The sequence below is a fragment of the Rhinolophus hipposideros genome, assembly GCF_964194185.1.
Source record: "Rhinolophus hipposideros genome assembly, chromosome: 6".
NCBI lineage: Eukaryota > Metazoa > Chordata > Mammalia > Chiroptera > Rhinolophidae > Rhinolophus > Rhinolophus hipposideros.
This window is the reverse complement of record NC_138052.1, coordinates 48,264,143-48,278,067: the sequence shown is the minus strand read 5'-3', so window position 1 is coordinate 48,278,067 and position 13,925 is coordinate 48,264,143. Positions and strand designations below refer to the sequence as shown.

Sequence of the window (13,925 nt, the reverse complement as noted above, 5' to 3'; positions counted from 1 at the left end):
CTGGATTCTCCTTGATGAGATTTGTCAGCCTGGCATCTACCTGGGTCCTCACCTTTCTGCAACCAAAGTTCTTGTGGCAGAGGTGCCTTGGGGTGTGTGTGTGTGTACACATGTGTACACACACGCATGTGTTTGCATGTGTGCCTGCATGCATGCCCAAGTGCATACTCAGGAATAAAACACCTATTTGGATGATATTTTTTTCATGAAGGACAAATAATGGACATAGAATAAGACCTTTGTCTAGGCAGATCAGCAGAAATATAGTTTATCTTCTTCCTTTACTCAAATTAAATGCTATAATTTTTTCACCTCTAATGAGGGAAACTTTCCAAATCATAAATATTTTTTTTCCTTAGTGGTTTTAGTTTCAATTTGATGAAGAAGTTTTCTAACTCAGTTTTGCCACAGCACATGCACACGTTTGCCAGGAATCTCCTAAATCATGCTCTTTCTATTCCACGTAGCTAATTATTTCAGTTTCCATTTGTAATATCCAGAGGTTTTTGCCCATGAAACTCATCTGTTTCCATGTCTGACATGTGACCTAAGTGGTTAAACCATAAACAGATAATTTGGTTCCCTAACTCCTCCTAGGTACAGACCCTGATTCTGGGTTTGAACTTTGGGAATTTCTGTTTAAGTCTGGGGTACCTTGAGGGTTGTGCTTACACTCTAAATCTGTTCCTTAGTCATGACCCATTTCTGGAAGCTTTGATGGATTGTCTTGTCCAGCCAGAAATTGGCAGCATGAAAAATTGTCAGGTTGGCTTTAGGCAGAATGATTAGGTTGTCTGCACTTCTTCACCTCCAGTGTTTTCTGCTTCCCTCCAAGTCTCTTCATTCTGGGAGGAAAGAAAATGTGCAATTATTGAGTTTCTATTGATGCATTCAGTCCCGCTACAGTGTAAATGATTGTTAAAGAATAATTTGCTACTTCTTCCCAAAGGGTATGTATTTCAACAGAAAATAAAGCCTTAAACATAAAGGATATGTCTCTCTGTAAAGCATATCAGGCTCTGTGGAGTGTAGGAATATCTCTTTACTGAATGAAATCTGTAAGCAGCCACCAGATAAGCAAGGGGGGAAAGTGGCTGCCTGAGGGCCTGGTCCTGACAACACCTCACGGCCATTCTCATCAGGTGGTCTGTTTTTATTTTCCTATTGTAAAGTCTCTCTTTCCTTATGTGTAAATAACATATATTTATACAGATATTACATGTCCATATCAGACATAAATATAATTGAGTGTTTAATTATGATATCTGTTGTGAGCAAGCATAATACTTTAATGTCTATTTAGAATTTTCAAAGTACTTTAATATGCATTATTGTCACTCCTATGAAATAGGTAGATGAGCAACAGCAGCTCAGAAAGGCTAACTCTCACACCCCAAATCACACAATTAATATATGGTGCAGGTTTCATGTGAGCCCAAATATTTTTGTTTTAAGGCTAATTCTTTTTATCCTATAACGCCCTCTTGGGGAATCAAGTCAAGGCCTTCTCCATGTTTCAGAATAAATCTAGATGAGCCCCCCATTCGACTTTGTTGAGGCTTTTCTGTCTTTCCTTTTTATTATATGCTTGTATATATAATAAAAATTTAACATGTATCTGCATATACACATATGAGGTCTGACAATTAAGTTTGCGAACTCATCGTAGAAAAAGTGCTACATACCTCATTGCTGAATATCACTACTGTCACCTTTGAAGTACTCCCCTTGGGAAGCTATGCACCGGTGACAGCGCCTAGTCCACCCTTCAAAGCAATTTGGAACTCTTTTTCTGGAATGGCCATCAGAGCTGTCATCATATTACCCTTGATGCCCTGAATGTCATCAAAATATCTCCCTTTCAATATTTCCTTTATCTTTGGGTAAAGAAAGAAGTCACTGGGGGCCAGATCAGGTGAATAGGGAGGGTGTTCCAATACAGTTATTTGTTTACTGGCTGAAAACTCCCTCACAGAAGTGCCCTGTGAGCTGGTGCCTTGTCATGATGCAAGAGCCATGAATAGTTAGCAAAAAGTTCAGGTCGTCTAACTTTTTCATGCAGCCTTTTCAGCACTTCCAGGTAGTAAACTTGGTCAACTGTTTGTCCAGTTGGTACAAATTCATAATGAATAATCCCTCTGATATCAAAAAAGTTTAGCAACAGCATTACCTTAATTGTCAGACCTCATCTGAGTGTATAGTATATTAGTTTATTTAGGTGTAATTAACATGCCAAAAAGAACCGATCTTAGATGTCAGCTCAGTGAGTTTTAACAATTGCACACATCCATGAAATCACCATCCAAGATAAGATATAGAACATTTCAACCCAGAAAATTCATTCATGCCCCTTTCCAGTTAATCACTCCTCCCTCCCCCAGCCAACCACTGTTCTGATTTCTGTCACCAGTTTTGTTTCTTCTCAGATTTCATATAAATGAAGTCACAGAAAATGCATTCTTTCATTCTTGGCCTCTCTTGCTTTAACATAATGTTTTCAAAGTCCTCCTTGTTTTTGTGTGGGTATCAACAGTTGGGTTTTGTTTTTTATTTTTTTGTTTTAATTTTCCTGAGCATTATTCCATTGTATGAGTCGGCCACAATTTGCCTTTCCATTTTTCTGTTGATGGACATTTGGGTTGTTTCCAGCTTTTTTTCTGTTATAAATAAGGTTGCTATAAACATTCTTGTACAAATCTTTTTGTCAACATATGCTTTCATGTTTCTTGGGTGAATACCTATGAGTATGGAATAGGGTACATGTACGAGTATGTTCAATTGGAAAGAAACCGCCAGTACTTCAAAGAAGATGCACCTTTTTACAGTCTCATCAGCAGTGTATGAGCATTCTAATTACTCCACATCCTCACCAACATTTCATATTCTTAGTCTTTTATAGTCATTCTAATTTGTGTGAAATGATACCTTATTGTGGTTTTAATTTGCATTTCCTTGAAGCCTAAAGATATTGAGCATCCTTTCCTGGGTTTATTGGCTATTCATATTTCTTTGCCTGTGAAGTATCTGTTCAAGTCTTCTGCCTATTTTTATTAGGTTATTCATATTTTTTATTATTACTTGTAGGAGTTCTTTATACATCGCAGAGGTAGTCCTTTGTCAGATATTTGTGCTGTGAATATTTTTCCCTGTCTGTGACGTGTCTTTTAATTATCCTAATGGTGTCTGTGGTAGGTAGACATATTCATAAACTTAATTGGAAAAAATTTAATGTCTTTTCAAGTCAACAGAGCAGAAAGTTTAAAAGTCTAAGTGGACTGACCTATATGTATTTTCTAAACATCTGTTTTTATACTGTAATTATATTGTAAGTACATGTTTTTATATTGTTAATTCTAACCAGAGCACTTGCCTGACTGATCACATTACCTCTTTCAGAGATTGTATACTTCTGAATGGATAGAAGTCATAAAACACAACATGGGTTTATTGCTCAGTAAAGGGTTCCTGTAACCCCATCATGCCGCAGGTGTTTCCTTAGCGCTGTGTGAACATATCTCCTGAAGAACACGTCCCTTCCTTTGGTGTCTTCCCTTCCTTTGCTGTCTTCCCTTCCTTTGGTGTCTTGCTTTCAGTCTGCATGGTGCTCTCACCTTAATTAGTGCACAGGAGCCCTGGAAGGTAGTAGGGCAGTTTTTGGGATCCCTGTTGTCATATTAGGAAACCAGGGAATGGAAGGGTTATGACCTATCCAAGGTTACAAAGTTAATGACAATGGAGGTCAACAGCCTTCCAAACCTAGAATCTTTCCACTCGCTCATGCTCTGTCCCTTCAGCCTGTGCATGTGTGTGCACACACAACACCCATATTATTATAGGTGCAGCAAGAGGCCCACTTGTTAGTTGGACCATTTACTAATCCTGGGAGCCAAGATCTGGAGCTTCAGCTCACTATGATGTGTCTTCCTCAGCAAGCTGAGCTTGCACGTGTCTGAAAAGTTATTTGGAAATAGTTTCTCCAGCTCCCATCCCCAGGAATCAGTGTGGTCTTAGCAGTATGTTTGCATATGTATGTGAGCACGCATACATACCAGTATGCACACAGTTAAAAGTCCATATATATTTATGTCAAAGTGGCTTATGATAGGTACATAGGAATTTTGACTCTTCTTTATCCTAGAGGTATGTATAGTTTTATCTATTCATATCCTAACACCCAGGCGTATATCATCACGCAGCAATGAGCAAGTTGCAGTTTATACCTTTTAAACTGTCACTATCCTAGACTAGTTCAGAAAGAACCATGCATTTCCCATTGCTTTATAAAAGCCTGAGAAAGTGTGCTTGATGGTGTGTGATACAGTCACTGTTCCTATTCCTCTTGAGTCAGTCCTAGTGACAACTAAGTCTGTGACTTTTATTTTCTGGTTATTTTAAATGCATATATTTTGTCCATTTGTTCAAAGAGTTGGTGTCACCTTAAATTGAAGTTACATTCAGGGAAGACTTGTAATGAAGTGCGCACATTGGCCATTTTTGGGTGGAAGGAAATAGTTGCAAACTATAGGAGACAACAGATCAAAGAAGGAAGTAAACAGGGGACTTGGCACAGCCGGGCCAGGTCCCCAGCCTCTGTGCACTCTGCCCCGGGGTGGGATTGTGAGGGCAGGAGGTTGAACAGGCCTAATCCTGTGTGCAACCCCTGGGCTTCAGGCACATCAGAGGCGTGGTGACATCTCAATATTACATTCTTTTCCTCCGAACTTTTGCTGTCAGCTTTAGTTGGTTTATTTTCTCATTTAAAAAAAAAAAATTATGTGACACGATTAAATGGAAGTTTTTACATTCTTTCCATTTCTGTTGTATATAGATAGCGCTCATTCCAAATGAGATTTGTTCCCTTTACTGTGTCATTTGTAATTCAGTTCCAAATAAAGAAATGACAATTTAATACTGAAAAATAAAAGCATCTAAGTCAGTTTTAATATTAATGCTTATCCCTTCTTAAAAATATAAGCAGCAATTTTGAAGAGGGAACTTTAGCAACTAGAGGGTTTAAAGCTAAGTTGGTGATTTGGTGAGTAAAGAAATTCACCAAAGGTATTGTATAGAATGGTATGTTATCTAATATAAGCATCGATACAAGCTGTCAAATTAGACAGTGTCCATTTAAGACTAGGTAGCTGTGCGCCATCATGGTTTAATTTGAAATTTTGTAATTTTGGTGTGTATTTCAGATCCCTAGCTGGACATGGTTAGGTTTCTTTGATGTTCATGTATACATAGGGAGCTAAGATTTTTTTAAATTGTAGATCCACAGATAACTAGTGTTAACTAGTTTTTAAAAATGTATTTAAAATATATAGATTGCCAAATTTGCCATGAGAAAGAATGTGTGAGAAAGAACCTAGTCTATAAATGAAGCCATTGTTTCTAAGACCAATTCTTTTCCGTATTTTTGGGGAGTTTTTCTTTTGGGGGGAGGGAGGAAGGGATAACTTTTTGTTTTTGAGTAATCATTCATTTGATTCAGCATTTGAAAGGTACAATGGTATATGTGCTTTGAAAATTCTTTCTCCCAGCTATTTATTTCTCTTTTCAGAGGCAATGAATATTTTCATCTTAAAGCCATTCTGATTTTGATAAAACTTTGGTGGATTTTGAGATTTCTGATCAATGGGAATATTTTTTGTTCAACATAATATTTTATGTTCTGTTTATGTCACTTGGCATGATTTTATTACCTAATCATATTGCCTGATTAAGAACATATAATTATATCTACTTAACTATTTTCTTGTTGGTCATTTACATTTCTTTTTTAATTTTGTTGCTTTAAAAATTGCAAACATTAGCATATTTATAAAAATAAAAGTATTTTTTTCCATTTAAAAGTTACCATATTTTTATTTTACAGTTTCACACTTTGAAATTCTGTATATTCAATTATTATATTTACTGTAAACAGTAGTGTTTTCCTATGAAAAGCTGTTCTTAAATTAATGATATTACTTACAATCAAGAGTCTTAGAGGAGAAATGAGAAATGATATTTGTTTCTCAGAGGAGAAACAGTTAAGGATGTGATCACGTCCTTGTTCTATGTTGCTAAATTTTTTAGCAGAGTGATTGAATTAATTGCAGATTTTTTTTTTAATTTCCCCCTTCTCCCTGTTCCCAGTTTAATGTGTATGACATAGTGGTCAGAGATTAGAAAAGGACAGTGCATATTTGCCATGTATGTTTTCCTTTGAGTGTTATAAAATATTCAAAATTTAAGACAAATTAAATAGCAATCTTTACTTTTTCCTAAAATTATTCAGTGTGTCTGGATAGTTTTTGCCTACATATTCCTAGGCCTACTATAAAGTTTTAAAAAATATATGTTGACTTTTAAAGCATATCGAGACTATGCAATTGCTAGAAGTTTTCCTCCTTCAAATGTAGCAGAGCACATAGGTGTGAAACAGTGTCATAGCTGTGTGCCTGGCCATAGTGCCGTGGTTTCATTGTTTCCATGCTTGCTTGTCAGATTACACACACACACACACACACACACACACACACACACACACACATAAATGCACAACAGTTTAGTGATGTGCAATGAATTATTGGGACTTGATGTGTGTTCTGGGTAACAGATCTTCAAAGCATATGACAGTTAATGTGTTTGTGTTTTAAAATGCAGTCATTTCCTTCTCTTAATTGTACGGTTTTAATAGAAAGTCTGTTAAATGTACACTCAGAAAGAAATTTGAAGAGTTGTTAAAAGAGTACAAATCTCAGTAAACTGGCAATTATTCTCAAAAGGGTCGCTGACAGAAGGAGAAGACGAGGGAACTGGGGTGGGGGGTGTGCTGGTTGGAGTTCTTCTGCTCTGCGTGATGTTATAATTTACTAATGATTAAAAAAAATGAGAGAACTTTCTATTTATTTAAACATAATGTCCACATTTAACAAGTGGCACCCAGGGGTCGACATTGTCTGGTGGTGGCAAATTTGAGGGATTATAATAAAAAGTTGTGGTTCTATTATTATTATTATTATTGTTATTATTATTATTATTATTATTATTATTAATCTGCTTTAGTTTAGAACATAGAGTGCGTTTTCCCAAAGATAGTCTTTGCAACCCTTATTAAAACAAGAGATTTTAAGGAAGTAGCAAACTTTTTCAATTGGTTTGGTCTTTCATACGAGCTATAGGAGCAATTACTTGGATTATCATTCTAACATAATTTTCACGCAGCAATCCTTTTGAAAGTATTGTTTGCTTAGATTGAAACATTGAAATGCTTCCTCCTGCCCACTGTGCCACAGATTAAAATAAAAAGAAACACAAGCAAATCAATGTGTAAAATTGGGTCAGTCTTCATTCTAGGACGGTGTCTGGATTGTATGAGTTGGGAGCTGCAGAAAACCCCGAGAGAGACAGCCAATTGCTGCAGCCCTGAGCTTGGTGGACTAAAAGGCGATCAGGGCCCTGGGAACCCAGGACAATAAGCTTCCCACGAAGGGAAAGGAATCTTGTGTCAGTGTTGGCAGTTGTGGATGTTGATAGGAGTAAAGGGTCAGGGTTGGAACAGAAGTAGTTGGGGGTTTATAGCCCCAGGCCAGTCAGGAGAATGGGCTGCGACTTGTTGCTGCCTCTTGGAAGGAGGTCTGGGAGGGCTGTGGGTTTTAGAAAAATGAACAGGAATGTGGGTGAACATAAGAAGAGGATTGAAGTGGCATTGAATGCTGCTCGTGAGTTTATTGTTTGTCGTCTTTCTCTACCTGTGGAATTACAGTGCCCCAGTGAGGTACAGATTTCCTGTTTCACATGTGAAATGCTATTGCAGTGAAATTATAATGATACAATCATATGAATATGGTTATGATTATATAATATAAACAGCTACAGGTGAGATGATACACAAATGAGATTTTTTTCACTTCATGAATGGACATATATGCACTTACGTTTTTAAAAAGTATTCATTTTTATATACCCATGTACACACACATGTAGTTTTTTCTTGCAGAAACCAAAAAAGGAGTTGGTGGCAGTTTTGTTAAACATTCTTCCCCCCCCCCCATTAGTGAACAGATTTCAGATGCAAATGTACTCTCATTACCGGATTTCAAATCTGTGTCAGTCAGCACTAGAGAGAGCCAGTGTGGCTGTTGATCTGCCTGTGTGGTACTCGTGATAACTAGATGTTCCATTTCCCAGCTCTGCCTTGAAGAGGTTTTCTGGTTTATGTCTTGAATGATAGCGAAATTGTTTTTCTAACTTCTCTCCTTTTGTGTGGGTATGAGCTGTGTAGGTGTCTTGCTCAGGATAATACATTTTAGAATTGAGCTGGAGAAGACTTTCCCCTCTGATTGAAGGCACTTCTGTGGGGAGAAGTGTTAATTGTTCTACCCCGCCGGGAAGCAGAAGCAGGTGGCCAGGCGGACGCTGGCTAAGGAAAGAAACCATGGTAGATCCGAATTTTAGCTGCAGTTGTGAAAGGCACCGAGCATCTTTCCCTTTTGTTGGGAGTTCCCCACTGCCACATATGGCTTCACTTTTGTTTTCCAAATGAGTTTATTAGTTTTGCCATTTTGGCTATGGCTGGGCTGACCCTGGAAAGATTGGTCTGAGAAACACTCTTGACATTTCAAGTAGAAACAAACCCAATAATAGACCGGCTTGAACAGAGCTTGGGACCATCGCTGTGAACAGCTCCAGCATTGGCCAAAGTGTTGGACTGGCATTTCTCCTAGAAGAGGGAGAAGCTTCTCCTGATGACGATGCTGGTGGGTCGGGCTCTGATTTGCAAATCTGCTTCTGTCTCTCCTTCCTTGCCTGCAGGCGGGGGGCTCTCAGGTCATCTTTACCAACCCACTGGAGATAGTCAAGATTCGCCTGCAGGTAGCTGGAGAGATCACTACAGGACCCAGGGTCAGCGCCCTGAATGTGCTCCGCGACCTGGGACTTTTTGGTCTGTATAAGGTGGGTAGTGTTGCTCGGCTTGTCTCAGTAGAGAGGTTATAATGTACTCAATGGAAATGTGAAAGAATGTGGAAACCAGATTTCCAGCCCCACCCCCACCCCCAACCCCCCAATGGAAAAGCAATCTTGTCCAGCAGGGTAGGCCCAGGAATAGAAAATCAAACAAAAAGGAAAAATCAGGACACTTGTATTAGAGGCAGTGGGAGATACAAACATGCTCTCCTGTTCTCATCTTCAGGCTTTTATGAAGTTGCCAGCAGGGAGGCCACCCTGCAGACCTGCTGGCTTCAGGCTCACAGCCTTTTATGTGATGGCGGGTTTGGGCAAAGTTTCTTTGGTGTTCTTTGGGCTGGTTTAGGACTTCAAAATAGTCTTATGTTTATTTTGAGTCTGAGTTATCTCTATTGTTATCTTCCCAGTAGGAGCTTCTCTTTGTCTTAATAATTTGACCGCAGTGAAACAGTAGTGGAGTTCGGTAGGATTCAGGTCTTTAAGAAGTTAAGTGGTGGGATTTGTCAATAATGAATTCCATTTAAAAAAAGAGACTGTACTGTACTTTAGCAAAATGCCAGTCAACAGATTCCTTCCCTGCAGGTATACTTACTCCCGTCATTACAGATCAGATGTAATGGAGCAGAAGCTATTATTTTTCTTAAACAAGGAAGAGTATTTCTTTCCATTCTTTTGCCTTGTATAAGAGAGAAACACGTAAATTTAGCTGCTATAGACAACTGGGTTTCCACGGCATCTGATTTATTTGTAGATCCATCACTGTAGAAATGTATAAATTGGCTTCTGTAGCAGCAAATTAGAAATTAGAATTCCCTAGATTAGAATCACAAGCTCCAGGTCTCTTAGGAGACTGGCAAACCAGTGATGCCTATCTTATACACATTCTCTCCTTTCCACCCCCAATTTCCATCCTTTTTGGAATTGCCTTTGAGACTGAATTTATTAGTATTGTTTCTATCATCCTTTAGAGAGCCCCTGGAATTTTTTTTCTTTAATGTATTTCTCTTAAAAACACTATTAGGGAAACATGTGCCAAAGATGGAGTATTGGCCTAGCTAGGGAAAGCCCTGGGCAGTAGAACAGTGTGGACTACTGACCAAGCTGAGGAAGGCGTTCATTGGGACCTCAGTCATTGAGACAAGCTGTCCCTGGGTGGTTTTCTACTCCATGGAAACCACCTGCTGTCAGAATGGTTCCCGCCAGTCCTCTGCCATGTAGGACATGGGGAAGACCGGTGGTTTCTTTTCCCCCTCCTTTTCTACTGCCCCTACCTATAGCTTCTTACCTCGCACATCAGGGGCTCCAGCTGATGTGGATTGAATTGGCATTTGGTTAGTTTTGGGGCTGCCTTTGCTGATTGCTTGGGAATCGAGCTATTAATCCTGGGTTTCCAAGTCTGTCCCCCTCCCTCCACACGCACTCATCAAAGCCAAACAACAGGCAGCCTGGAGGTTTGACCTGGAGGTTTGAGTTTTTATTAACCTTAAACACTGAATCTATACTGGAAATGCCAGAAAATTCTTAGTTGTCAAAGTAACACCATTGCCCAGTTAACTAACTTTAGGACTCCAGGATCCACTAGCCTTTCTTGAGCTTTGAACCATGTATATTTCCGTGTCCCACTAGTTCTCCCCATTTCCCTTCCACATCAGTCCCAATGTTGTTTGAGGGACACCTCAGGCTTGTCACCTGGGGTCCCTCGTGGGCATTCACACCGTTTACACAACTGTTTTGTACTATTTCCTCACTATGTGACAGGGTGCCAAAGCGTGTTTCCTCCGAGACATTCCCTTCTCTGCGATCTATTTTCCTGTTTATGCTCATTGCAAACTACAGCTGGCTGATGAAAATGGACGCGTGGGAGGTTTCAATCTCCTTGCAGCTGGAGCCATGGCAGGTAACTACAGTATTTTTTTTAAACCAAAAGAACCCTCCCCCCACTTTCTTTAAGAAGTACAGAATCTCTGTGTACTTTCCCCTTTTATTTCTGGAAGGGTTATTGTTTGTATCTGACTGAGTTTAAATGTGATCACTTTTTCTCCTTTGTGGGATGTGCTGTAATTCTGATGAGAGTTAATTACATTTGCATAATGTGGATAAACAGCTTAATGCAGCTTAGCAACTTGGAGCCAAATTAGATCTGCCCATCTAAGTCGAGCTTTCATCATTACCGTGTTTCTTAGCCTCCCGTGCCCCTGAGCTAATGCTTAGTTTGGGTGTAGCCAAGCTAAGCATTAAGGTGGAAAAGTTCTTCATCAAATCAGTTCTTTGTTGTACCTCACGCTGATGCCCAGGTCTAGCGTGCTCTCATTTTCTATTTCTGGGTATTGGAATCTGTACATTTTGGCTCAAAACTGCACTTTTTCATGAAGCTGTCCTTGTTCCTTCCACCGTCGTACTTAGACCAAAGTAAGCAGCACTTCCCCAGCAAACCACCCTGTACGTGACTCGCATCTCTTCCCTGTCCTTTAATACTTTCTTTTATTGATGGTTGTTTGCATCAGCACAGCCTCTGTACGAGGCTAGGAGCTCCTTGAGGGCAGGGGTTTCATTCTCTTCATCCTGGCCTCCCCTCTGTGGCCAGCATAGTAATAATAGGATAAATGTCAATCAATAAGTGTCACTGAAACAAATGAAATGTTTCATCTGGCCTGAGACACCAAATTAGGCCCAGAAGAGATTCCATCTGAAAGGAGTCTAAACAATGCTGGAAGGTACTCAGGGGCTTCCTTCTGCTCTCCCAGGTGCAGACGCTTCCTCTTTAGTTGGGAAGGAGCTGACTTGGGATAGAAGGGTAGGAGCGGGTGTCCTCAGCTGCAGCAGCGCTCAGGAATGAGAGGAAGGAAAGGGCATGTTTGCTCTCCAGTATAGCTGGTCAGGAATAGAAACGTGAAGGGCGAACACAAACCCAAACACTGTCCACAAATGATCAGTGTAGTGCTGCCTGCCTGGGCTCATGGCCTGTGGCGCTCTCACTGGATTCATTTTCTTCTAATGCCCTGGCTAAACATGGCAGGACAGCCTGAACGCTTCCTGAAGTGTGGCGTGTGGCCGGAGCCCTTGGGGTGGATCATGACAACAGGGAATGACTTGTGATGATTAAGAAACTCTCCCAGGGAGCTACGAGCCATTATTTGGGGTCTAGCAAACCCCTTCTTTTTGGCATTTGTCACTTCAGTCAATTGCATGCACACGTGAAAGCCAGTAAAGCTACCTGTTAGCCTTGGCACTGAGCTTCATCCAGCCACTTCTCGTACTCGCCAGTCTCCCAGTTTCAAATGGGGCCGGTGGACTTTCCTGCAAGTCTTTTGCTCTGTGCTTTCCAGTCAGCAGCAAAAAACAGCCAAAGAACAGTTCTTGTGAACAGGCGTTTTGCCAGTGCTTGATGGAACCAAGTAAACATTTCCGTGAAACTGTCAGAACCAACTTCTTGCCCACAGAAATTTGATGTCAATTTTCAGAATGAGAGATGAATTCGTTTGATTTTTTTTTTTTATGCCTAAAGCTTTGCTGGAAGGCTGAGAATATTCAGGATTTAGAACAGGCCAAATGCAGGCAATTTATCTAGTTACACCTGTATAAGGTGTGGGGGCCACGCAGGGGCAGGTATTTGCATTGTTCTCTGACAAAGCCCCCACAAGCCAGCTCCATCTGCTTAGGGATAACTCGGTGACATCATGCCAAATTGAATTTCGTCCCCCTGGGGAAGGTGATCTTGTTCCTTTATTCCCCATTTTGTTTTATAAGGAAAAGGTATGGTTGTGAAATCCATGTTCTGTGTCCCCTGGATCTATCTCAACATGATCCCAGGGAGCTCAGGCATGGGGGTGGGTAAGGCTTTTCCGTGACGAGTTCCCCTTCTGCTCCTTAACTGGTCCCCTGCCTCCTCTGCTCCTGTTGTAATGACTTCTGTTATGTAAGCACGTCTGAAAAGGGTCACAGTCAACTTCACGTTAGTCCATCAAAACGGGAGTGGCCATGAGTATTGATATTCACCTCACACAGTAAGGTGACAAGAATCAGCAAAAAACACTACAGTCTGATATATTTAACAGCTCATTAAATGGACATTATCCTCATTTCTTATATACACGAAAATATTTGTATCTTATTAAAGAAAAAAAAGAGGGGATAAAAATAATTGAAAGCTGAAAGAGAACACTTGGGCATTGTCCTAGTAATATCGCTCCATTTTCCCCTCTCAGTTCTTTGTGATCATGCAGTGTAGAGTGATTTTTCTAATTCAGAAAAGACAAAAAAATTTCACCCTGACCACACCGATATAATAAGGATATAATAAGCATTTATATCCTTTTTCCATTAGTGTGCCCAGGCATCTGTTTAAGAAGCTCTGAGTTAAAGCAGTTCACATTGCTAATTGTATTGTTAGCTGCGAGCATTATTTCTCTCCTTTATAAAGTACTCTGGGTGAATTAAACGTGGCTTTCTCCTGAAAGGTGTGCCTGCCGCTTCCCTGGTGACCCCTGCCGATGTCATCAAGACAAGACTGCAAGTGGCTGCCCGCGCTGGCCAGACGACATACAGTGGTGTCATCGACTGTTTCAGGAAGATACTCCGGGAAGAAGGGCCCTCGGCATTTTGGAAAGGAACTGCAGGTAGGATCGGGCCTTACGGAACGCCTGGCCTGGGGGGCCTACCCCCATTACTCACAGGACGTCTTTGCCAGTCGTCCTGGTGTGAAGTGCCCCCAACTCCCGTCTCTCTTTTTCAGCTCGAGTGTTTCGATCCTCTCCCCAGTTTGGTGTTACCTTGGTCACCTATGAACTTCTCCAGCGGTGGTTTTACGTTGATTTTGGAGGCCTGTAAGTGCAGCTGTGAAACTCCTTTGTAAAGAAAAGCAACCAAACCAAAACACGTTTGTGTTCAGCCTGCAAAGGCATTTCTGGGATTCTGAGAAGCTGACAGGACAAAGAATCCTATAGGACCAACGCATTTAAGTCACACAGTGGGCT

The 13,925-nt window shown here is 40.5% G+C and overlaps 1 protein-coding gene across 5 annotated transcripts in view; it reads left to right on the top strand.

Moving 5' to 3' along the window:
* SLC25A12 (solute carrier family 25 member 12) overlaps positions 1-13,925 on the top strand; it is a 166,470-nt gene that overhangs the window by 147,872 nt on the left and 4,673 nt on the right. For all 5 annotated transcript variants that reach the window (XM_081052772.1, XM_081052775.1, XM_081052773.1 and 2 more), the window contains 4 exons: positions 8,800-8,940; positions 10,711-10,849; positions 13,410-13,568; positions 13,685-13,775. In XM_081052772.1, the coding sequence (XP_080908898.1) occupies positions 8,800-8,940; positions 10,711-10,849; positions 13,410-13,568; positions 13,685-13,775 (530 nt within the window). The remainder of the gene's footprint in view (positions 1-8,799; positions 8,941-10,710; positions 10,850-13,409; positions 13,569-13,684; positions 13,776-13,925) is intronic.